This window comes from Haemaphysalis longicornis, unplaced genomic scaffold (genome assembly GCF_048455015.1).
Source record: "Haemaphysalis longicornis isolate Haplotype H1 unplaced genomic scaffold, Haemaphysalis longicornis Haplotype H1 scaffold_14, whole genome shotgun sequence".
NCBI lineage: Eukaryota > Metazoa > Arthropoda > Arachnida > Ixodida > Ixodidae > Haemaphysalis > Haemaphysalis longicornis.
The window spans coordinates 35,329,649-35,356,031 of NW_027526245.1; the positions used below are offsets into that span (position 1 = coordinate 35,329,649).

The 26,383-nt window shown below is 49.0% G+C and overlaps 1 protein-coding gene and 1 pseudogene across 1 annotated transcript in view; both read right to left on the bottom strand.

Moving 5' to 3' along the window:
- The window catches only part of LOC144165249 (uncharacterized), a 33,515-nt gene extending 12,745 nt beyond the window's left edge, over nucleotides 1–20,770 (bottom strand). Inside the window, exon 1 of the mRNA XM_077695376.1 lies at nucleotides 20,136–20,770. Within this exon, the coding sequence (XP_077551502.1) occupies nucleotides 20,136–20,420 (285 nt within the window). The 5' untranslated portion in view covers nucleotides 20,421–20,770. The remainder of the gene's footprint in view (nucleotides 1–20,135) is intronic.
- A 1,985-nt stretch (nucleotides 20,771–22,755) lies between these two features.
- LOC144164848 (uncharacterized) lies at nucleotides 22,756–23,961 on the bottom strand (annotated as a pseudogene).
- Nucleotides 23,962–26,383: the final 2,422 nt, after the last annotated feature.

Genomic DNA, 26,383 nt, shown 5'->3' on the forward strand with positions numbered 1-26,383 from the left:
TTTTATGTTAATGAATGGCCAGCGCACCACTGAACTGTGCAGTTTTAAAATGATCCCGTTATAAAGTGCGCCATATGGTGCTTTTCTGAGAATTGCAGTTTTGAATGTTGATCGTTTTGGCTGCCTTGAGTGAAGGTATTAAAAGCATATCGTGTGTATTGTGTGGATTAATGCACTGAAATGGCCCGGGAAAGGTGGGACGCATGTTATCGGGACCGAGCGGAGCTCGGCCTTCGACAATTTTTTTTTTCGTACCGTGCTGGCCCGGGCGCATGCATGCAGTGTCTGAAGCCCGGAAGTCATGCGCCGCAAATTGCTGATTGTTGGTACCAAAAAGTTAGCTCATTGAATTAGGTTAAATGAAAAAAAATCGAAGCGCGAAGGGAGCTCTTAAAAATATACTTCGTCGATATTCTTCAAAATTCCTTTTTCTGTGTCCGGATATATATTTACAAAGCTCGGTCCAAGTTTAAACATTTTAAGTCCAATATACTCGCTCTATGGTTACGTTTTCAGGTTGAAAAGGACAATTTTTTTCGGACTCAGGTTTATAGTCTTTCGAACACGGGCTGATATTTCAAGACAGTCCGATGGGCTGAGGTTTATTTTATTAAATTTTGCCGGGTACGGGCGGGGCTCGGGCTTATATTTAAAAATTTTTCGGGTCCGGCCGGGCCTGGGAATTGTGGCTTGCGCAGTGCTCTAGCGTGATCAAATTTAAAAACAAAAAACGGAAATGTGCGTAAGTCAGCCTGCCTAACGCACCATGCTGTTTCCGCGGCTGACAAAATGCGACAGAAACATTAGCAAACAATGAAGAAACAGTATCCACACACTAGCCTCGATCACTAAAGCAGGACACACTCGGTATGCTTGGTTGGCCAAATGGGTTGAAAAAACCAACAAATAGTACATGCGCACGACATAGCTGTACATTTCCCATAAGAACCTTGCTACCTTACTAATAGCATTCTCAAAGCTATTGCAACGCGCATTCGCCACACCAGAGATGAATTTACACTGTAACAGAACTGATGACCCTCGAATACAGTCAAAAATAAACGCTGCAGGTTGCGTTATTTGTTTGCTTCCGTTCTTCGTTGTTTTGTGTTTTCTCACACACGCTGCGTTTGCGCGCATTACCGGGACTCGTTTGGCGTTGCTGGCGTGCTCCGGCGAATTGACGCTTTTGTGTGTTACTGATTCGTACCTGTTCTTGCTTCAAGCGCACCGAGCTTCTATTTCGCACTTGCATTTCGACTTACATGTGGTTTCGTTTTTGCTTTTCCCTTCGTGTTCCTATAGTCTGCTATAGTTGAGCGCTCCACACGTTCGTGGGACACACGTTCGTGGTACAATTACCACACATGTGGTAAATATTTACAGCATAGAAAGCGAACAATAAACAGATGGCACAATGACATTATCTCCCCACTATTGAGTCGGTGCACATGATCCATATAGGAAACCAACACCAGCTAGCCGCTGCACATGATCTTGGTTTGGAGGAGGAGGAGGAGGAGAAAAGCGAAAGGAAAGGCCGAGAGGTTATCCAGGCTTAGAGCCCGGATTGCTACTCGGCACTGGGGAAGGGGTGTTCAGGGGATAAAAGAGATGGCAGGCGAAAAAGGGCAGATAGGAGCGGGGTCGCGCACACGCTTCAGTCCCTTCGTGGGCACTAGGGTCTCTCAGCTAAACCTGTGTCCTTCATAAAACGCAGAAGGGCTTTTGTTGCCTTCTGCGAAGTCGATTGCAGGGGTCTTTGTCCTAGAATAGTCTCTAGCTTGAACTGTTGATTGTCCAATCTTCTGAGCTCGGCTGCCAAAACGCGTCTTTCCGATGAATACTCGGGGCAACAACAAAGCACATGGTCAATTGTCTCTTCAACCTCGCAGGCGTCGCAGTGAGCACTACTGGCCATCCCGATGGGGAAGGAGTAGGCTTTCGTGAAGGCCACTCCCAACCACAGCCTACAAAGTAAAGTAGACTGTGATCGAGTCAGCCCACACGGAAGACGACGCTGGAGTAGAGGGTCCTGGTTGTGGAGGCGCGGGTGCACAAAGTCCGGTGTATTCCATTGAGTGATGGAGGTCCTCCGCGCGAACTGACGAAGCAGCCTAGCGGCATCAGTCCTTGCAAGCGGAAGCAAGATGGTCCTTTCACTGTCATGGCCTATCCGGGCGGCTGCATCAGCCGAGACATTGCCGGTGATTCCACAATGACTTGGCAGCCACTGAAATACAATATTATGGCCCTTTATGACAGCCTGGTGAAATAATTCCCGAATTTCTGTCACTAGTTGGTGCAAAGGACCGTAGCGCAGGGCTGCTCGGAAGCTTTGCAGGGCGCCTTTGGAGTCGGTGAAAATGGACCATTTTTGGGGAGAAGCTTCCATGATGTATTGAAGAGCTTCACGGATGGCTGCAAGTTCAGTAGCCGTCGAGCTCGTCACATGGGCGACACGGAATCGAATCTTGGTTGATTCTGATGGTATAACCACCGCACCTGCCGAACTCGAGGACGTCACAGAACCGTCTGTGTATACATGCTTCCGGTCATTGTGTTGTTCGTACAGTAGCTGCATAGAAAACTGTCTGAGAGCCAGTGGTGGTAAGTCGGCCTTTTTTCCAATGCCCGGAACATGCAGACGAATGTCCGGTGTTTCCAGGCTCCACAACGGGGAGGACGGTGTGACCGCAGGCGTGTAGTCTGACGGTACCTCAGCCCTGTGCGCTGCGACAATGGCTGCAAAGGAAGAGCGTGGTCGACTCTGAGGAAGCTGCGCAAGGTGGTGACTTGGTAGCCTCGTGAGGAGCCTGATGTGTAGGCGTAGCGTCTCAGTGGTCAAATAAGTTGCTGTAGGATAGTCTTGGGCAATGTATAATGTGCCGACTGTTGAAGCACATCGCGGCAAATCAAGACACGTGCGGAGAGCCTGCGCTTCGATGCTTTGGATCACCCGAAGGTTAGAGGATCATGTACCGGATATCGCTGGCAAGCTGTAGCGCAAAACTCCCAAGAAGAGTGCCTGGTACAGTTGCAGCATTCCTCTGACCGATGTGCCCCACGTCTTTCCAGCGAGAAATTTGAAAACGTGGGCGATGGCGGTGAGTTTCTTCTTTAAGAAAGACACATGTGCGCTCCATGACAGGTCCCTGTCGATGATCACGCCAAGAAATTTGTGATTTCTGGAGTAAGGTATGGACTTTCCATTGATGGTTATGGGATATCGGGACATGGGTTTGCGGGTAAACGCAACGACCGCGCACTTTTCACTAGAAATACTGAGTCCTTGCTTTCGGAGGTATGCCCTCGTCACATTGGCCGCTTTTTGAAGCCGTGCTCGCAGCTGAGGTCGATTAACAGCCGAAGCCCAGAGGCAGATGTCATCGGCGTAAATGGATATACGGACAGTCTTCGGTAGAGCGTGGACAAGCCCGATTATCGCTAGGTTGAAGAGGGTTGGGCTTAGCACCCCACCTTGAGGAACACCACGTTTGATGATGTGCTGCGATGTTGGGCCGTCTTCTGTCATTACAAAAAATGATCTTTCGGACAAGAAGCTGTGTATCCATTTGTAAATTCTGCCACCGAGTCCAAAGTGCTGAAGGGCGTCTAGTACTGACTCGTGAAGCACGTTATCATAGGCCCCCTTGACGTCGAGAAAGAGGGCTGCTGAGAGCCGTTTGCGTCTTTTTTCTTGCTGTACAAACGTGACTAGATCTACCACACAGTCAATAGAAGAACGCCCTCGTCGAAAACCGGCCATAGCCTCCGGATATGCGTTGTGGTATTCGAGGAACCACTGTAGCCGCGTGAGGATCATTCTTTCCATGACTTTGCCAAGGCAGCTTGCCAGGGCAATAGGACGGTACGATGCCAGATCAAGGGGAGTTTTGCCAGGCTTTAGCAATGGAACGAGACGGCTTGTTTTCCACTGTGGGGGTACGATACCATCTGTCCATGTCTGGTTAAATAGGTCCAGAAGCGCTTGTCGAGCGCCAGGGCCTAGGTGGCATAAGGTAGAGTATGTTACTCTATCATGACCCGGTGAAGAACGACGCCTGCAGGATGCCAGGGCTGCCTCTAATTCTTCCATTGAAAAGAGAACATCCATGCGTTCTTCACGGGAACGAGGAGCTTGGCTGTTCCTCGCAGATCCAATGTTATCGGTTGTTGCAGCAACCCTCACGCAGAAATCCTCCGCAACTTCCAACTCCCTACGGTTTTCATGGAGTGCCAATGCCTTGAACGGGCATCGCTGCTGCACAGGCATTGCCAGTCCACGCACTGTTCTCCATATAGAGGACAGAGGCTTCCGAGGGTCGAGAGACTCACAAAATGATTTCCACCTGTGTGCCTGGACCTGCGCGATGCGCCGCTGTATTTGCTTCTGTGTGCGTCTGGCAGCCCTTAAGTCGTGCACGGATTTTGTACGCCTGTACCGTCGCTCGGCGCGCCGTCGAATTGCTCGCAGTCGTTCGAGTTCGATATCAAAATCCGTGACTCTTGCAGATAACGAGGTATATCTCCTGGATGATAGCGTTGCCTTACTGATAGCAACCTCGAGGCTTGTTGAAAGCCCATCTCGGCAGGCGTCCTCCATCGTGGATTGGAATTTAGGCCAGTCAATATAAGCGGTTTCAGTGGGCGAGAAAGACTGATGGAATCCCATAATCTTGAAGTATGTGGGAATATGGTCGCTGCCGTGAGTTTCAATATCAGTGAACCAGCGTAGACGGCCAGCCAAACGAGTTGAAGCCAAGGAAAGGTCTAGAGAGCTCCCGTATGAATGGTTTGGGAAATTGTAAAAGGAGCCTAGCAGGAACCACACTTTTTTAAATGTTCTTGTTTCTTTTTTGAATTGTTTGTAACGTGGATGTAAATAATTAACTGTAACCAAGGTGTAAATATTTTATGTTTATCGGTGTACAGTGTGCGAAACAGTATGCAGTTTTAAAATGATCGCGCAGTAAAATGATGCTGTGTGGCTTGTTGCTTTTCTGAGAATTGCGGTCGCGAATCCTGTATTTTCACGCTTTCCGTTGACTTTACTGAAGTTTTAAGACATCTGTCATGTGTGCTTCGTGGGTACAATTTGGAAAAAAACAACGTAAATGTTTGCGCACGCACGACGCTGTTTGCTCGGTATGCAGAACTTCATAGAAAATTCAGCAAAAAAATGAAGAAAAAAAGCAGAAAGCCTTAAGCACCCAGCTCATTCCTCAGTTGACACAACACGATAGAAAAACCATCAAACAATGAAGGAAAAAGTATCCGCACGCTAGCCTATATTGAGCACGGCGTGCGCGGTCTGCTGGGTTGACCATATGTGATGAAAAAAGAAGCAAACAGTAAATACACAACGTATGTACCTTTCCCATAAAAACATTGGTACATTAATAGCATTCTCTACTATTTTGACAAGAAAAAAGAACTGCAGCTCTTCGGAGACTGCCCAACGCACGCCTGCCCGCCGCTTCCCGAGGCGAAAAAGCGCTCGGGCGGGGCACGCCAGCGCCACCTCGTGGGGTTGACACTGAGTGCCTCACTTGGAGGCGGCCGCTTTTTCCACTACCAAAGTATAAGTATTCTAGTTCACTATACGCTAAGGGTGCCACCGCTGAATCCGCCGCTTTCGAGCTACAACGTTCTTTCCAGTACCTCTGTGGCAGTAATTCTCGGAAACGTTTCGTAAGCCTGCAGCCACCCGTCAGGCGCCGTCAAATACATGTGAGCCACATCCTCATATGGCATAGCGATGTGGCGTGCATATATTTCCAACTTCGGGGCAGAGGTTGGCCTGGGAGCTGGGTCTGGGACCTACGGCAGGCACTGAAATCGAGATACCCTTTCAGTAAAGCTTTATTAGTTTTTCAATTAGGGTTACTAAAAGCATGTGAAAAAAAAATCAGTGCCCTTCCACTGAGTAAAAAGGACTAGACGCAGTCCACTGAGTGCACGAAATAACACACGATGGTTTGTAATGTGCGATTCAGTATACCTCCTATGGCAAATTGGCTGATGAAACTTTAAAGGACCTGAGCTTTATTCAAGCGGACGAACATAGAGCTGTGTTTCAATCCCGCGTTGTGGAGATCTTAATGTTTGTATAACACACCAACCGAATCCGCTCGACCACCGAGGAGACCGGACAAGTCGCACTGGGCCGTCCACGTGCGTCACGCTGCGCGCGCATGCATAAACCGGGAACCAATTATGTGCGCGTGCTTAGAAGTGAGAGACACCGTCGGAAATGTCACTCTGAAAGACCTGACAGCTGAAGAAGTAACATTGGATCACTTCGACGATCCAAGCAGACGTGTTGCTATCCATCCAGGAGGATTCGCAGCTCAGCGAGCTGGAACTCGAGGCGGCAACGGCGGTGGCAGAGGCTTTCCGTTGCTTCCGCGCCCTTTCCCGCTTCTGTTCGGGCCGACGGTTCTTCAATTCCCGCTCTTCTTCCTCCAAGCGAACGACATGCGCCCGTCCCATAGCGAGCATAGCGAAAAGAAAGCTGGAAGGCCTCGAAATTTATTCTAGTTGACAAACATGTGCCTGTCAGTCTCCCTCCCCCTTCCTAGGCATCTTACTGTTTGTGTACCACACCAATCCAAAGCCGAACCACACGATTGCGGAGGAAAGCTGACAGCGTGCATTGAGCCATGAGACTTCCACGTTTAAACCTATCAGCACAACGGGCATTTTATCGGCATCGGCGTGAAGCAAAGCTGTGCGTGCTCGCCCGCCTCCTTCCATCCCAACTCCTGCGCGAATGAACCGGCAGCCGGTGATGGGCGCATAATTAAGCATGAACTACACCGGTGAAAATGCCCCGCGGAAAGCCTTTCAAGCTGAAGAATCCTAGGCTTACGGCGGCTTTCCGACCGGTAAAGTTGCTCTTCAACTGGAAGGGATTCGCAGCTACTCAGCGTGGTGATGTTTGAGGCGGCAATAGCGGCGGCTACGGGCTCGGCGGCGGCTTTCAGTCGTTTTCACGCCCATTAGTCTTTCTGTTGATTCCTTGCGATCATCTGATAACGGCGCTTCTGCGGCTGTCAGACGATCGCGCAACTTGTGAAAGAGGCATCGGTGGTTGCGAGGGGAACGCCAGTGGTGAAAGAGGGTGCGGCAGTTGTAAGGAGGACCCCGGAGCGGCGCCGAAGGAGCTTCACCGGAATGAAAACAGGTGGTTACGCGGCTGCCTCAGTCAACTCCACCTGTATAATCATTGCCTAACGCGTAAGTGAAAAATGGTCAAACAGCCACTCTCCTCTTGCTCTCTCGTACGCTTTCCCGCTCCGTAGCCTTTCTCGTACTTTCACATCCACCAGCAAGCGCCGCTTCTCGGAAACTGCAAAATAGTTGACAGTTTGCTTAGCGTTCACACTAAACTTTTTTACACCCTTCTTTGCCGAAAAAAAAAAGTTCCTGCGTTTTTGCAGCCGCCCCATTCCACAAGGGCGATTTCCCGTGCAAGCCGGGTGAAACTCCCAAGCGCTGTAGTCCCACACAAGGGCAGAGCGCCAGACCGGGGAGTCGCTTGTACCTATTTTACCGGTAGGTGCCCGGCGCCACCAAGGAATACGAATTCACATGGTGCCTTCCACAGCCACGATGGACGCTCAACTCGCAACCGCCTGTGGCAGGATGGCTCAGCGGTGGCTCAGAGGTACAGCACTCGCCTCGTATGCGGAAGGTACTGGGTTCGAATCCTGGTGCCGCCGGGCACCCACCGGTTTCTTTTATGGTACAGGCGTCCCTGGTCGAGTGCGGACCTTTGAAAGGGGAATCCACGTCTGGAAAGCTGCCTTTACCCTTGCGGGGGGCCCCTGACCCTTGTCCATCTGGCGGGGCCCCCGGCCATCATGCCGCGTTGCGCCATTGCCGGGGGTGAAAGAGTCTGGCGGCATGTCCTGCCACAGGCGGTTGCGAGTTGAGCGTCCATCGTGGCTGTGAAAGGCACCATGTGAATTCGTCTTCCTTGGTGGCGCCGGGCACCTACCGGTAAAATAGGTACAAGCGACTCCCCGGCCTGGCGCTCGGCCCTTGTGTGGGACTACAACGTTTGGGAAGTTCACCCGGTTTGCACGGGAAATCGCCCCTATGGAAAGGGGCGCTGCAAAAACGCAGGAACTTTTTTTTTGTCCCATGGCTAACACCCTTAAAGGGTGTTTTGGCAAAAAAAAAAGGTGTACGGATAAAAAAGGGTATTGAGCTCAACACCCCTAAAAAAGGGTGTTGAGGATGCTCAACACCCTAAAAGAGGGTGCTGAGCATCCTAACACCTCACACCTTTTTTAAGCTGATGGCATGTGCAGTTGCAATGTGAATCGGCGGAGAGAGCAGCACTCAACACAAACAGTCAATACGCACAAGTTACAGTTGGAACACAAATGAATTGAGCAAGAAGACTAACGGGATTCAAGCGGTACAGCGAGTGCATACTTACTTAGTAATACATCTGCTGTTCTCGTTTTTATATCCAGCAGAGGAAAGCCCCCCGATCGAGTGGGTGGGCTTGTCGCAAAAAACATTTTAGCGCTAATTTTGTAACTATGAATTTTACTATAAGAATATACAAATCAACGCGCGGATTCGCAAAAACTTTTTTTTAATCACGAGGTAGTTTTTGTGTTCCATAACTTATAGAATTTTATTAAATACCAAACAAATCCTCCCCACCATCTCAACACCCTTTTAAAAAGGATGTTCATTAGTTAACACCCTTTTTACCAGAAGGGTGGAAAGCTACAAATTATGGTGTTCGAAACTAAGAAAAAGGGCGTACAGCAGAAAAGGTGTAAGAAAAAGGTGTGAGAAATGACCGCCAACTAAGAAAAAAGGTGAAGAGACCAACTTTGGAGGCATTTTTCACCTGTTTACACGGGTGGACTGAACATTTTCAACAAGCAGGGGGTGTTTTGTACCTCCCGATGTTTAAAACAATATGAATTGGCATAATTTATTACCAGTGAAGCTCTTTAGGCTTGAGGTAGTTTCGGTGGCATTAGCAAAAAAAATACAAAAAAAAGAACTGCTGCACCTGTAAAGGGTGCACCACCGCAGAAAGGGTATTATAACAGTGAAGTCGGCTTTCGAGCTTGTTGGGGTGTGAGCACAAGGGGCGTATGCGTATGGGCACCTCTTATTATACCATTGCAAAGGTACTAGTCTTTTTTGGATTCTAAAAGGCAAAAAAATTGGCGCAGCTTGCAATAGTAATGCAAGGCTGGAGAAACCGCATAGCTGGGGGGCCGACCTATCTTGTTTACCCCTTGGATCCCTGGGCAGTGAGGTGGGGGTGGGGGGGAGAGACACCGGAACAGCCTTGTAATGTAAAATCCGGTTAAACTTGGCCTCACCCCTCAGCGGTCATCCAGCTCAGTAAGAACATTGCAAAGCTTATCAAACATAACAAAACTTAGCAACATTGGAAGAAACTATAGGTCGACCCCCAGCTCCGGTGTTATTAAACACCTATTTCACCCCGTTTCGACAACCTACAGAAAGCCAAGCGTGTTGCAGTCGGTAAAGACCCTTTCCGCCACACGACTAAATTATTTTTAATTTTGAAGGTTCAAATTCGTGTTTCACGTGCAAAACCTAAACTTGGGTCATGAGGTGCACCGCATATGGATCATGGAGCGATCATTGGATACGAGCAAATATTTTTTTTTGCGTTTGAAAGTTTCTTGCTAGTATACAAGTATATGAGGGGATGTCTTGTTCTTTACAGTGCTATTGTGCATCCAAGCATGGCCTTATTCAATGAACAGCTGAACACCTTTTCCACAGCCTTTAAACACCCCAAGAAAAACCAAGGGTGTTGATGTTGATCAACACCCTATTTTCATACAAAAATGGTGTAGAGCTAGAAAAAGGCTGTTGAGATTCAAGAAAAATGGTGTAAAGGCCTCCGAACACCATCTTTCCACTTATGCTACACCCTTTTTGGCTAAAAGGGTGTAAAAAAGTTTAGTGTGTTCCCTAGGCGGCGTTCTTACGCCTTGTTTGCACCATGCCTCTGTCTTGGTCCGTCGCTGATGAAACCGCCTTTGTCACGCCGGTCGCAAAACCAATTGTGCTGCCGCAGGCTGATGCCGGCTTTGCGCGCTTACCTACTTGGATCACGTGCAGCGAAACTGAGTGAGGCATCCCTCTCTGTTCCCTCCACATTTCGTCCTTGTTTTGTCCACGCTCTTCGCACTCCGCACCGGTGCGCAGTTTTAAAATTGAGAACTACTATAGAAGCGACCAGACAGCGTCTCTGGACCCTCAGCTGCTTATCCTTTTGTTTTCTATAAGCTTCTAAAGTTTACAAGCACGTGATATTTTATTTTCTGGAAACTAATGGTAGAAGTGAGTACTTGAACAAAAGATTTGACGCTATATTTTCTTCACTAAATCCTCTAGAGAGAAAAATATCAGTAAATTAATGGCTGTACCATATAGTTTCTCTATTTGCTATTTGTCTACCCGACAATAATGTGTTCTTACACTATTTCACTTCCACCTCCATCAGTCATCTCTCGAAAAACACAGCCGCTATGAAGCGAGCGACCCGTTGAACGAAATCCCCAGTGCGCCCCCGAACTAGCGCCCCGTCGCGGCTAAGATGTGAGCGAAGCGGCTCTTGAAACCCGACAGGCAAACTGAGAGACGCACGTCGTAGAAGTGAGTGCATCGTTTGCCATTCGCGAGCAGTGACGTAAGGCGGGACGTCCGCCGGCGCGCGCCAGATTGCGGATCAGTGCCTGAACTAAGCGTCCCTACCGCTCGCATTGAAAAGCGGGCGACACGTTAGGCAATGTTTATACAGGCGGCGTTCGCTCAGTAAAATTTTACTTTGCAGTAAAACGGCTCAGGTTTAACACTTAAGCAAATACTACGCGCACATGCAGTCTTTCGTGAAGTTTGCCTTTGCTTGAGATTTCACAGCCTACAGTTATATCTACTAGATTCATCGTTTCGCATGCGGAGTAAACCCCCCCCCAAACAGCCCTTTATGCGTAAAGCAATTGTCGAACAATTATGCAATCGTGTAGCAATCATCAGAAGATAAATTATTTTTGAAGCTGTCGAACCAGCTTCAAGCGCTTACATACCCCACCACGGAGTTCCTGACCAACGACGAGTCGTCAGATTTTAAAACATGCGGCAACGTCACACCATCGAGCTAGTTTTGAAGCACGTGTTGTGGTGGAGCACGAGAATTCCCCTGAAAAACTTATGCAGTCGAATGAATTACGATACTTTTAAAGCTCATTCGGACTTAAAAAGTAAAAGGTTGCAAACCTTACGCACAACGTAGCTTAAAAGAACCTTCGTTTGCGCTGTAATAAACTTGAGAAAAATATCTCAGTCTCCTCATTTGTTTATAAAGTTTGCTCAATGCCTTGCGATTTATGTAACATTTCGCTAGTATTTATTTACTACCTGCCCATAACTTTACCAACTCCTGGCAATCGCAACTCGAGAAGCAAAATGTTTGGCAAATAAGCATTACCGCCCCAAGAGAGTCAACTTTTAGTATGTGCTAAACGTCGAACGTTAACGAGTTTCTATGTTATTTTTTGTTAGTTTGAACATTCGTGAATACATGTAGATAATTATTTCGGAGATGCGACTGTGATTATGAGTTCGCCCTTTCTTGTGTTTGATGTATTAATTACAGTTTTGAATGCATACGCAAGAATCAATGAAGAAAAATGAGCGTCGGCATCAGATGGCTCAGTTCCTGCTTACTACCTCGCTGTAAAAAAGGTGCTATTCCCATTCAGCAAGCGCGCTATTTTGGCGGCTTTACATGACGAAATATTGTAATGCGTGAGGTTTATTTGTCAATAAATATTTCAAGCTCTTTCCTTCCCTTTTAGCAACGAAAGTAGGCTATTACCTCACATGGCCTGCTGAACGCCCCCATCCGCAGACACCGAGCGCCGCCTCCGCTTGGTGACGTCACGGTGGCAGCCTTCAGGCCTTAAACGCTTAGAAGTTAATGGCCTGCCTCGTTGTAACCGTGAGAATAAGGAGGAAACCCAGGATACAACAAGGAGGAAAGCGGAGGGGAAAAGTACGGCGAAACAATGAGCTAGGGAGGGCGGCATGACCGGGGTGCCGCGCGAGAAGCGCTCCGCGGCGGCGACGGCATGCGAGATAACGCCAGAGTAGCGGACACGTGGTAGCGGACACAATGACGCTTTCGCCAATGACGCGATTAGTTTCTGAGACGAAGGAAGGGCTGCCTGAGCGGAGAAACAGCACCGCCGGCGTCAGAATCCAGGCTTGCGCGCCGCCGAAGCAGCAGCTATACGCCGTTGCTGAGACGGCACTGCTCTTAGCGAATTTTAAGTGCGAATGCACTTTATAAGCGACCCCAAACCTTCCACCGCCGGCGGCGGCGGCGGCGTCCGCAGTCCTCCTCTCCCTAGCAACGGCGTGGAGCGGAAGGAGCGTCGGTAGCAACGGCGCGGTGACGTCACTTCACCACGTGACCGCGCTCGCTCCGCCTCCTCGCCGTGGCTGCGCGGGTGCGCGCCGCTCCCCGCACCGCTCCTCGTGCCGTGACGTCATGGTATGACGTCACAGCGCGCCTCCTCTCCCCAGCAGCTGCCGCGCGCCTCTCTCTCCACCGTGACGTCACACTCTCTCCTCTCCCCCTCGCTCGGCTGCAGCTGCCGCGCGCCGCTGTCCCTCTCCCCTTGCGCTCGCCTCCTCTCTCAGCCACCTGGCTCGGCGCGCTCGGCGCGGCGTACCCCCCTATATATGCAGCGATAAACTGCCAGACCTCCGTGGGTCGGCTCGCGCGCGCTCACGGGCGAATGCCAACGGATTTTAACTTTACTCCCCCTCATAGCATCACCCCGTGCATTCGCACTTAACCATGTTCACCCTCGGGGAAATGCTTGGGAGTTTTTTTTTTAAACGGGCCCTGAAAGAGTTTTTACTGATACATGGGTGTTGACTTTTTTAGATAAATGAAAGTCCTAGTAATCACCTCTTTCGAGAATTTTCTTGAAGCGATGAGTATTAGTGGAGTTATTGCAAATGAAAACGTCCCGCGCCGCGATTCCCCTCGTTTTGCCCATCTCCTCGCACCGCGCGAGCGTGACTGCCATGATGCATCGCTCTTAAGGTACGTCTGCAAGAACATTCGGTTGTGCGCGTCGTCTGCTTCTGCCCTATTCTGCGCCTCAGCGTCGCTTTTGGGACGGGCCGTCCGACTTTCTGCGTTCCGTTTGGGCCGATTTACAAGTGCAGGTCACTTCAAGGGCTCGCCTTGTCGTCGTAGCTGGCTCGCTAGACCCAAGTAGAGCCACACGGCGTTCCGTCGGTACCGGCTGTCGTCGCGGCTTACCCAGCAGAGGCTTCGAAAGCCAAGGGGTTTATATAGTCGTAAGTGTTCGAAACTCATGAAACGCTTGCGCTTGTCATACATCTCCCCGTTATTTAGTGCAAAGAAAACTGCAGGTACATCTGAGGCAAAATATACGTAATTACCCGTGTTCGTTTAGATAGGAACGCTCGTTGGGCTTGCTTTTACAATAGTAAGCGAAATAAAGTGGCAGTGCACGTGCGCGAGGAAAAGCATGCACAAAAAATTGGCCGCGTATCTGCTCCTTTCGTTGCAAATGTCGTCAAAAAACGATAGTCTTTGTAGACATTTGCAAGGAAATGCCCCCCTTTGCTTTCCCGCTCACCTCTCATGCTGTTCCTGTACCGTCGCGCTCATTCCAAGGAAAACACACTAAATGTTTGCGCAAAGCGATTTGAATTTACCGCGTTCAACTGCTGCAGGCCGGGTTCCTCGATGCCAGCGCTGCAATACGGCGGACACGCGCGTGAATGGAGGCGGCCGACTAGAAGGTTTATAGAGCCACGTGGCCATGCTCCACGTGCGTTCCAAGCAGATCGTGCACCCTAGCTAGTGGAACCTTTCGTTGCTGTGGCCGCGTGATTTTTCATATGCCGCCAGGAGGCGGCGGTTTTCTGCAGTAGATGTAGAATATCATTTCTATCGAAAAACCCAGCATTCATGAATTTTTTAATAAAGGAACACTGTAAATATTCCTTGTGTACTAATTTCCGTTCTCATATTTGCGTAATGCCTTGTTCTTGTTCAACAAAGTTGACAAGTATGAACATATAAACCGGGCTTAGACGCATACATGTGGCTGTGAGTATATAAGACTATTGTGCAATACCAATTGTACTTTGGCCGGGTGGCAGAATCGAGTCACAGACAGACAGACAGACACAGACGGACAGACAGACATACAGACAGACCAAAATTTCTGGGTTTAAGTAGCCCAAGAAATACTATCGTCTTTAAAACTACCATACGCGGTTTGCGGCGGCCGCGCCAACTAAATAAAGGCTGTGACTACAGGAGGAGATGCACCTTGATTGAATGGTAACCTTGGAAATCGTCCAAACAAGTTTCGGTTTCGGTTCTGTGAAACAACATCCTTGACATCCGACAGCATTGTTGGATGGGCATTCCCGGTATCTCAGTAATCGTCGTACCGCGCTTCTGTTATGTTCTCGGATGTAAAATGCCTAAGATAAGTCTCTCAGGACGGCTTGGAATCGTAGCAACCACTAGCAGAGGCCTACGCAGTGGATGAACGCCCTCCGCGTCCCTGCGGACGCTCAAATGCGATGCGCTTTTCCCCCATATTTGGAGCTTGCCTCACTCATGCCTGTATCGTAAAAAGCGTGTTCGCACCACGCCAAGGGTCTGTTGATTCCGGCCTATGCCCACTGCCCGCAAGAACTAGGTGCTTATGGCAACAGCACGCCAACGAGAACTCGCTAGCGCGTCAGTGTCAGCCTGCGCGTGTTCTGTGAACTAGTTCGTGGAGCAGTTTACGTTACGGCCCAAAAATGGTGAACTCAGTATAGAAAACATCGGCCGAAAAAGAAAAAGTCAACTTACAAAAAAAAAGCAATGTACCCTCGCGGATTCGAACTTGTGTCTTGCAAAATAACATTCCACTCTAGACTTCTCGGCCACATGCCAATGCAGCCAGCGTTGGAAATATCAGGTATATAACCTATGACCAGTTTTCACTTTTATTTATTTTTAGCATTTAAAGCAGCTTCGGTGACTTTGTTGTATAGCGCTCGTGCAGTAAGCGTCCCCCAAACTTCTACAATATCTCACGCCTAGAAATTGCATTTCTTAGACGGAAAAGCGTTCGCAGATGTGTGGTCGTGCTGCTGACCGCTGTGCTTGTTCTCACAGCGCAAAAAAAGTGCTTCGTGCTCCCCAGTTTTACGCTGTACGGTAAAAGCATCAGTTGATTTTATTTCCTTTGTACCTATATTGACTTCGCTGACATCTCCGCCTTCAAGTACCCTTAGATTTTAGCGTACCAGTCTGCAAAGCGGCGCATGTGCGCTTTTGTGGAGCGATCTTGACTTGGAGCTAGATACAGTGTACAAACTAACAAAGTGAAGAAAGGCACATTCTTTCATTCACAAACGTGTCGTGGCTTCGTTTCAACTGATCGAATGAATTGCGACGACCCGTCGGCGGCCGGCGGACGAAACGCGGGGCAGCCTGACTCTGCCGGAAGGTCGGCGAGCCGTGCAGTAAGTAGCTCAGTCAATGGTCAAGCCATGTAATCTCCTGCTTACGTCACACGAAAGCGCCACAGAAAATGGGCCAGGATGCAGACAGGAAGACAGCATTTTCAAATTGATGTTTCCACTAAATAAATTCGCGTAAACGCGCTCAGAATGGTCGAAACATGGCCTATGGACTCCGGACTACAATTTGTGCTAGTAATCCCGCAATGTTTACAAAGCACTTCAGTGTCCCTTTCATTTTCCTTATAATTTTGCTTATAAATCCTGCACTCCGCTCACGGGCGGAAAAGCTGCGCGTACATGCGTTCCGAATCGACGTCGGTTTATATATTGCTTAATTGGCCGCTCGTAAGCGCCAATGTCGAGCTTGTCCGTGTTGTGGTGGCACCCTGTACGCGCGTACACAGGCAGTTAAAGTATTCCGTTATGCCGATCGGTTTTAAACATTTCCCGAACGTTTTTCAGTTGATCGCCGTGCTCCGGTCAAAAAGGCTGGCTTTGACTTGGACCAACGGAACAAGAAACTCTTGAAGGCCGGATTGCTCGGTGTGTCCCCTTACACCGACACCCAGACCCCATGAAACCAGCCGCTAGCGAAGCTGCGTTTCAAATATCGAGCGAAAATAGTCTGCCTGGCTAGGCCGACGTATAAACGCTGGGCTAGGCGTCGCTCAGGCGGGTGCCTAAATCTCACGCCGTCTGGCGAGCACGTCGAGCTCATGTTCTCTTCTCTCACCCCAACCTGCGTGAAATGTACACTCGGTTTGCGTCACACGTCTCGATAGTTATTGCTGAGGTCCGGAGCAGCCCAGTTCGGAATTGGTCGGATAACCACCTGCCGTAAGCGCCATAATCTTTCGCGGGCGATATGGTTCGAACCAAGCGCGGGCACGATTTAGCGATAGCAACATCCGTGGACAAAAAACGCATTAGAAGCTCAGGCGGGTCGCTTAACCACCTGCTGTGCATCGTTTACCTTTTGCAGTTGCCTGTTGAGGCTACTATTGCTTGCAGACGCTCGGCTGCTCACAGTGGTAGGTTATTGACATCGCCGTTTGCGGAGCAACGCTGTTCCAAAACTAAACTGAAATCATGATGGCCTGACGACAGTTCGTCCGATCGGTGTGAGAGTTCCGTATGTTCGGTCTGATCGGTATGAGAGTATGATCCGTCTGTTCCGTAGTTACCGAGTTTACCGGGGCCCGACTGCGCCTGCGCGCGCAGGGAGGGCGAGAGAGGGAGAGAAGCTGTTTACTAGAAAACGGAGTGTTTAGCCGGCGTACAAAATCGCCTTCATGCTACTCTATTAGGGGAGGGGGAAAAGGAAGAAAGGCCCAAGAGAGAGGAGGGCAGAAAAGAGATGCAAGCTTCGAGTGGGGAAAACGAACTTAGGTAAAAAAAGGCAAGCCTCAGAGTGAAAAGATCTAAAGTTTTTGAATTAACCCAGTATCGCTGAGGTACAACAACAAATTTTAGGGCTCGGCGTTGCTGCGAACAAGGCCAGGGCACTAAAATGGTTTTAAGGTCAGTTGTCCTTGCGTATAACCTATGCGTGCAACGTTGTGTAAAAGATTGATGTAGAGTCCTTGAAGGCAGGACAGTGGAGTAAAACATGCCTAATTGTGTCTTACGATGCACAGTTGTTGCACCTGGGATCGGGAGATAGTCCAATGCCGAAACGGTAGCTGTTGGTGTACGCGGCATTAAGTCGGAGCCGATGAAATAATGTTTCTCAGATGACGGGAGAGCTGGTGAGGAAGTCTTTATGACATCCGAGGGTCAAGAAAGTAGAGAATTTTATATTCTTATATTTCGGCAGGTGTGGCCTGCAGAGGCAGCGTCATCATCTGTTTGGTTTCCTGTTATCCCACAGTGACCAGGCACCCACTGAAACAATATTATGCCCAGCGCCTACTGCAAGGTGAAGTAGATAGAGAATATCTTGAACGGCAAGTTCATATGTTAGGTGCTTGCCGCTCTTAAGCAGGCACTGAAAGGCAGGTTTAGAGTCGGTCAATATGGTCCATTGTTTGTGTTCTTGACAGAGGACGTAGCGGATTGCCTCTTTAGGGAATGTAGTTCAGCTGATGTCGCGGACGTTGGTCTGTCTAAACGGTAGGAGAAGAGTTTACCGGTCGACGGGACGTATAATCCCGGGAGGAACTTCAAGGCAACGAAGACCCACCAGTGAAAATATGGGCTCTGGTGGAATGCAACCCGTGGATGTAGTCCAACGCCACTTGGAGCAGTTAAGCCTGGTGCGTTATCTTGTTAGTTGTCATGCCAGGGGTGCGTAAACCTATACGAGTAGACGCTAATGTTCAGGGCGGAAACTGAGATGCCATTGCTCGCGGTGGCTGCGTTGTTTTGGGAAGGGACAAAGGCTAATAGCATCTCCCGACCCGGAACTCTGGGCCGCAGTGATGCCGCTCAGACAGTGGGGTGTAGGTTGAAGTAGATGCCGGTAATAGACTCCTGCAACATGAGTGCGTACAGAGGCAAGCAACGAGCTTCAGCGATGGTCCCGGCACCCGAGGAACCTCTGGGTATTCCAAGGCTGTTCCGTCGTGCCACTTCTAGCTTCATTTTGTTAGTAGACGCTGCACGGTGCAGTACGGGAAGGCTACAGCGTATGAAGCCATCGACGTAAGCTTTTCGAAGCTGCATCATCGACTGCAGAAGGATGGCAAGTTGGGCTAGTTGGTTGATAGTGACCATAACGAAATGCAGCGCAAAAAGGGACGGGACACAAGAAGAATTAACGACGACACAGCGCCGTGTCGTCGTTAATTATTTTGTCCCGTCCTTTTTTGCGCTGCATTTCGTTATGGTCTGTATCGTCGAGCCGCAATTGCTGCCTCATCGCGAACCGGTAAAGTATTTCAGAACCTGAGACGTCGCCGAGATGCGGGCACATAATCTTTAAGGCGACCAGGAAAGGTTTCGGTCGATGATTACGCCAAGATACCATCGAGTCCGGGCGTACGGGAGGGCGTGACTACTCAACAGAATTGGGCACCGATTCATGCGCTTCCGTGTGAACGCCATTGCTACGCTTTTCTCGTGCGATAGGTGAAGTCCACGAGCAGCAAGGTAGGTTGAAATGGAGAAGAGAGGAAAATGCGAGGAAGACCCCCTCCCTCCCCCCCCCCCCCCCCCCCCCCGTAACGAATGCGTGGACATGGACATGGCGAGGGCCGGCCCGCAGAAATTATCCACCCTACCGCGACGAATGCCAAGTGCCCAGACAGCTCCCGGTCAACACAGTACGCACGTACTATTATGGGCAGTATGAAAAGGACAACAGGAACGCGTGGCAAGCAGCCTAGAAACGAACTCTGAGCGATACGCGGATGGCGCTGTGAAAAACAAAGGGGGAAAGGAGGGCACTGTTCCACGAACTGTTTGCACTCCCATCCCGGTGGCATTTCTACAAAGCAGCAGCCTACGTCATTTCACCGATATGGTATCGTCCGACAGCTGATACGACGGTATCGTCGCAGGACTTACACAGATTCAATTTCTTTTTAAAGCAAAGCTTTATACCTCTACCCCCCCCCCCCCCCAAGGTTTTTTTGGCGACCGTTGGTGTCAACAGAAAACTTCCGCGAACAAATAAAATAATTCACTGGCGCCGCCAGAAATCGAACCTGGAACTAATAGCGTAACAAAGCGAGAGCCCGTTGTCTTAACCGATTTAGCTATGAGCCCACGCGGAGACTGGGAAGACAGGTGGTGGACTCACCAAGCACATCTACGGGTTTACTGGCTGTGTTCTCGCTGAATGCCACGTGATAGCGTCACGCGACCTCACGCGCCGCTGTGTGCTCCGTGCACGGCACGTCTAGCGGCCCTGTGCGCGCCTTGCGCGTGTGCTAGGAGTTACAAAAACAAAAGGAAGCTCACACTAACGCATGGCATCTCACTTCAAGTACGCCAATGTGCTAATTTCTGTAGCCTGCAGTGTTCACGTAAAAGTCACAGCTCGTTGTCGTCCGCCCTCACGCCAAACGACACATCAAGGACCACATTCAAGTACTTCTTGTTGGCCAGGCCATCACTCCAAGCCCCAGAATCAAGATCATGAGCCTACATGTTCAGGCCAGCGCCGAGAGTGACGTATCCTTGCAGCGCCTCAAACACAGCATCAATCAAATCATACACATGATCATGCGAGTGGCCAGCGAGCAGCGAGGCGTCAAGGAATCCGATACCTTCCGATTATTTCAAGTTTTCGTCCTCTCGAGAATCACTTACGTCAACCTCCTGTTTTCTCGGCAAGGAGGACATAAAGATGCTGTACAAACTTCCGGGAAGACGGCGGGGCCCGAAAACACGCAGAAAAAGGTGGGATTGCGGCAACGAACTTTGCAACGCAATTGTGAGCTTTCCGCTGCACGTAAAAATATACCTGGCACAGATGACGTTGACCTCCCAACCTAACGATTGCGCTGGTTCATTTAGTGTGCTTAAACAGCCTTTCGGGACCCCTTTTAATGCCCACTAACAAACAGAGAAGAATATTCCTACTGCCTCACCTTTCGTGTCAGCAGGTATTCGGCAGGAAACGTTCTGAGGTGGACGTCCTCCGTGGCACACGCCTCATCGTCCAGTGGACAGACGCAGCGGGAAGTGTCGACGCAGCTGTCGTAGCAAGGCTCGCAAAGGGTGTGGCCGCACCGAAGAGAGTACGTCGCTCTGGGAATGTAGCCGCACACAGCACATATCCGTCCAGCAGGAATCGGCTCCGCGAACTTCAGGGGCCGCAATTCAGTGTCGTCGGAATATCCAACCAGTGCGGAACCCTGGCTGCTGTGAGCCATGTTCAACGGCGTGCATAGACGGAGGGCGGCACCCGGCTCCTTCAAAATCTGTCTGGACGGGACGACGATTGTTTGGCTTTCGCGGTCGGCAGAGCCCGGGATATTCCCGGATATGCCCCGATGTGCTCACATCACTGACGCGAGTGCAGCTGGTGCCTTGAAACAGTTGCGAATGACATTGACAAACAGGGTGGGAGCACGCGTGCGGCGATTTTAGTAGATAGGGGCGTCAGACTCACCACCAAATATAATCGTGAAAAACAATGCCAAGCACTGCTGCGAACCAGGAATTGATAAAGAGATGCCGCTTAGAATATCCGGTATTAAACCTCAAGGGACCCTGCAGCACTTTCGATAAGCGTTTTCACTCTTTCGTTCGCGTCTGGAACCACTGCGAAAGCTATAGTTATCGCCAGCACGGAGCGGCACTTCGTGATTTGCTCGTCGCGCCAGATACGCCTTCCATTGCTATCGAAAAGCCTGCATTGCTGCAACTGAAGGAAACCGGCCAACAGCCGCTACATGGCCTTAGTGGCGTAATTCGAGCCGTTGAAGAACGTCAACACCGCAAAAGAACGAAAAATCTGTTGAGCGAGTTTAGAAGTTATCTGATTTTCATAGAGCAGTAATTTTTGGCTGAGGCACTTTGTGACCCCCTGATCTAAGTGCTGGGTATGTTAGGTGACTACGTTCTGCAAACATTTAAGATTTCAAAAAAAAAGTTTAACAAAGTGTTCCAGGGTCCCTTTAAAGTATTATATCTCAAATTCTATTCTTCGCCACCTGAGATAACGGCAGCTAGCCCGATATGGCAACGAACAGCAGGCGCCACCTCTCGCCACTGCGATCAATTTCCCGTTAAGAGAGCGCCCAGGCCGTCTTTTTGTTCCGAGTGGTCTTCCGTCTCCTCCCCCATTGCTATGGGAGACAGGGCGTCTAAAAATTGCGGTGTAGGGAATTGCCGCGCTCCGTCAGGTAGCGCTATAAATTTAATCCTCCCTGTTCCCAGCGTTGCTTCGCTTGCAGTGCGATGCGCAGCTGCTCCCATTAAACGTAGCAGTCGCACCAATCAACATCGACACTATCTATCAGTACCTATAATATCGTTCAGCACCTAGAACTTCCTTGTCTGTGCGTACACGCGTCTTAGCTGTGCAAACCTCAACGTACACAAGTAAACCACACTCGTACCACATGTGCCGGCTCGACTAGCGCACTTTATTTTTGATTGATTGATTCATTGGCTGATTGATTGATTGATTGACTGATTGACTGATTGACTGACTGACTGACTGATTGATTGATTGATTGATTGATTGATTGATTGATTGATTGATTGATTGATTGATTTATTGATTGATTGATTGATTGATTGATTGAGTGGCTGAACGTGCCCAAGCTGCACCTCTGCTATGAGCCGCGCCGTTGTGGGGGGCTCCGGATTAATTTTGACCACCTGGGGATCTTTAACATGCGCCGAAATCTTGAACACACGGGCGTTTTTGCTTTTCGCCTTTATCAGAAAAGCGGCCGCCGCGGCGGGGAATGGAATCCTCGTGAGCATTCCTGTTTATTTAAATATTCAAAAACTTTGTCGGCTTCAAATTTAGGTCGGTGGGCTTTGTTTTTTATCTTGAAGTTCGTCTATGCACAGCTAAAATTTTACCAGAGTCGCCTGAGTTTGGGTACAGCAGCTCCAACAGGCAGCTTTGTGCGCAGCGCCAGTGTCATTGTTGCGCGTAGACAGAAAACCCCGAAACCTCAAGAAAAAGTGGTTGGGGAGGTCCCGGGAATCGAACCTGAGACATACACTATCAGTTGCGATCAGTTATTAGCAATGAAACCCGCTCGGATATCCATGAAGGAATACTAAATTTCCCCTTATGTAGGTTTTATATTTTGTGTAAAAGCATTGTTGGCTTCTCCTTGTAGAGATATGCCTTTTGTGTACAGAATATATGCCGTGTTCTTGCGCAATTCTTCCTTTTTGTACGATTGCTTGATATGCACTGTCCGGTGTACTTGGTCAAGAATGTTAAAAACCACTCCTCTCTATAATTCTTCGGCCCTTAGGGTAGCTGTAAACTAACAAACAAACAAACAAACAAACAAATAAATAAATAAATAAATAAATAAATAAATAAATAAACAAACGCTGTGAAGCCGGCAACCTAACCACTGCGGCACCCGAAAGGCCCGAGAGGTACTGGTTAGCAGCGGTAGGCAACGATAACATTGTGATCTATCATCCATTTTTCTTTATTGCATGGGAAACTAGCCCGAATAGCTTAAAGTCCCACCCTAGCTACAATAACGGCACATTCACTAATACATTTTAAAAGTCAGGCAGGCACACACACGCTTCAAGAAGATGCAACCAGTCCGGCGGCTGCGATTGCGCCGCATAGACACTGTACACAAGCGCACATTGTTCGCGAAAAATTGACTTAGTTCCACGAGGTTGCTCGGCATGGCGGTCAATCATGCGACACTTTCATAGGCTAAACAATCCCATCAGCACAAAAAGGTCATATGGCACGGAACAGTGTATGTCCTTTTTCAGAGTCCGCTGCAGAGCATCCAAAAAAAACACAGCATCCCGACATAAAACAAAGCAGTGATCAATTGTCTCCGGCTGGTTACACAAGCGACAGTTAACAGATCAAGGTACATATACACCTTTACTATTGAGCCATGTTTTAACAGGCAACGTTGATGTGTGCAACTTAAAAAAGAAAGTTTTTGCAGCCGCTTGGATGCACATTTTCTTGACGCCCTTCAACACACTGTCATCTAAAAACATCAGATATGGTTGACGGTAAATGGGCACTGGAAATAAACTTACAATTAAAATGCCCGTCAATTCTTTCTTGGAGAGACCGTACAAATACTCGAGAGAAAAACGCACAATAAGAAACTTGAAAGTGTCAGCAACCTCTTTCAGAAAGCCCCAAAGCGGCGTAGGATTCGCGGGGTGAGTTGGAGCAAATAAAAAAGGCAAATGAGCACTCAATTTCGCTGAATGAAAACTTTTAAAAACGGATGATCAGCCGTTTTGATAAAAAAGAACCGCGAAACGAGCTGGTGTACAAACAAATGCACCAATCCAACACCACTAGACCTTAACGGGAGGAAGAAGTTATCGCGGCGCATGGGCTCCCACTTGGATCGCCATACGAAGGTAGCCAGTACTCTGTGAAATGCTTGAACGTTTTTTCGTGCGCAACTAAGGACCTGCGCAGAACATAAACAAGTTTGGAGACAAGAAATACATTACACAGTTCTGCACGCGCAAATGTAGACAGCTCCCACCCCATTCATGCCTGCGTTTTACGCTTCACTACAGTAGTGCAGAAGACCAATGAGGTCCACTGTTCCGAATCTGATGTAGAGGAACCCCAAGGTACTGTATTGTTTCAGAGTCCCATGTTATGCCTCCATATTGACATGGCTGCGTACCCCACCAGCCCTTCCAAAAACCTCTTGATTTTTCAAGGTTCACCTTAGCACCACTTCCATCGCAAAACCGCTGTGTCAGCATCATTACCTTCAAAACACTTTTCTGGTCCGTACAAAAAAAGGCAAGGTCATCTGCATAGGCTAAAACTTTGACTTCATAGTTTTCTAGTGAGAAACCATGAATGGCACTGCTTTGGAGAATACTAATGCACAGGGGCTCAAGGTACATTTCGGGCGCGTAGCATTTCCTTTGGGTTCATAGTGCAGGTGTTGGCTTTAGACTTGGCCGCGGGTTCTATCGCAAAGCGATGCATTTTGGGAGAGCTGTGAGAACCTGCGGACGAAATTATCCGGGCCTGCCAGTCATGGAGAACCTTCAGCGGCGAGTTCAGAAATAAATGTGAGGTGATGGCATTGTAGCTGAAATTTGGCGCCTTACTAAACAACTTTAAAGTAAACGTGGCTCGGCTCAACCGGCCATGGAACGAATAATGATCAGAGTAAGACTTACGGACAGGAAACGAGCTTGTTGGATCAGGGAACAAACTGTGATATAGTTCAAACAAATAAGGAAACGTACTTGAGCGGGCCACGTAATTAGGCGAAATGGCAATCGGTGGAGTACCAGGGTGACAAAGTGTACACCGAGAAACGGGTCTAAAAAAGAGGAAGCGATGGAGGGAAGAAATAAGTAAATTCGGAGGCAAAGAACGCATTCGAGCTGTGCGGGACAGAACTGGTTGGAGGTCGGTCGGGGAGGCCTTCGTCCTCTAGTGGACCTAGTGGGCTGCTGCTTGTGATGATGATGCAACAGCGGAGCCCCGACGAAGGGAAAGGGGCCGCCAGCTCTGCTCTCTCTCCAGCCTTGCACCCCTAGTGCAAAAAAAAAAACCCTAGTGCAAGCTGCGGCCATTTTTTTTTCACAAGTTAATGCAGCCACGCTGGTAACAGCTCTGTCGAGGTGGCTTTCAAATACAAGAAATGCAAAGTTAGGTTTGACTGAACACTCTCCCCACGTGCCTGAGACGAGAACCGTAGATATCTCCAGGGTATCTCCTTCAGCCACAGCACGCATGCCAAAGCAGTGGGCACCTAGTGAAAAAGCTGTGGTTGATTCCTCTGTAATAGGAATCAGTAAAACACGAAAGTGAAATGTAAAAAGCGTAATTTTCGTGTCGGCGGCTGTCTTGTGGGCGTGCTTGGTGAGCGACGTCCTGCTGGCAGTTCACTTTGGCAAAGGTGTACTGGCGTCATTTCAGCGACGGATATGACCTCAGTGAAATCTTGGGGTATCGCGGCATAAAACACCTCCGTGTTAAAATATAAAACCCGAAAACGAACAACCCTAAGTATAAAGTGCTGTTTAGTACTAAATATTGCTTCCCCGCAAGAAGACACTGTGTGCAGGGGTGCACCCTTTACAGGCCGCTTGTTTCCTTGTACTGGCGTCACTTCGTGACGGGTATGACGTCAGCGCAATATTCGTGTATCCGTAAATAAAACACTTCCGCGTTAAAAAATGCCTTTTCCGTGCGGCCGCGTCCCTTGCTACTGTGTAGCAACATTATGCCATCGAAAGCCCGTTGCAAAAAACTCACAAAAGAAGCCTGAGCGTATTCTTGAGGTATGAGAGCACGAAAGCGTTGTTTTCGGCTAGGTTTGTCGCGGAGTCTTCTACCGATGTCGTCAGCCCTCGTGATCAGCCTCACTGCTGCTACTTGTGGCGAAATTCCTATCCACGCTGCTGGGACACTGCCTCCATTTAGGGTGAAGGCCTACCAAGACATCGGATAACCGGGATTCCTTTACAATCCTGGTTGCCCAGTTTGCCACCGCAGCGACGCGATCGCCGACCTCCAGTACTTCTGTAGTCCTGCCCAGTCATGGGCACGTTACCGAAAAAAAGTAACAGTGTTACAGTTACAGTTACCTAACCCAAAAAAGTAACTCTGTTAGAGTTACAGTTACGAATTTTCCAAAAGTAACTAGTTACAGTTACAGTTACTGCAAAAAAGTAACGTCGTTACTTTTCCGTTACTGAAAAAATTTGGCTTCTTTAATAGAAACGTACGAAGGCATGCAGGTAGGAAAAATTACACGTAGTAAAGCCTACACGAGGGGAACCTAAAATGATGCACACTCATGCCCAAACCAACAACGGTTGTGTAATCCTCATTATTTTTATTATGGATGTTTTGCTATCCACCACAAGGAACTTTTTTTTTTTGCTGCACTCTTGCTGTAAGAAATTTCCAAACATCATTGGAGCACCGAATTACTTGTTTTTCAAAATTGGAATCAGAGAGGCCGAACTTATACTATACCGAGCTGGATGACAACACAGCCGAAACAATCTTTCAATGTCAACTTAATTTATTTTCGCCTACGATGCCATCGCTTGCCCACCCCGCGTAGTGAGAGAGTAAGGGAAAAAGGGGGCGATGGTGGCGGATCGACGGAAGGCCCTTGGAGGAATGGAGAGAAACGGTCGTGGGAGTACATCG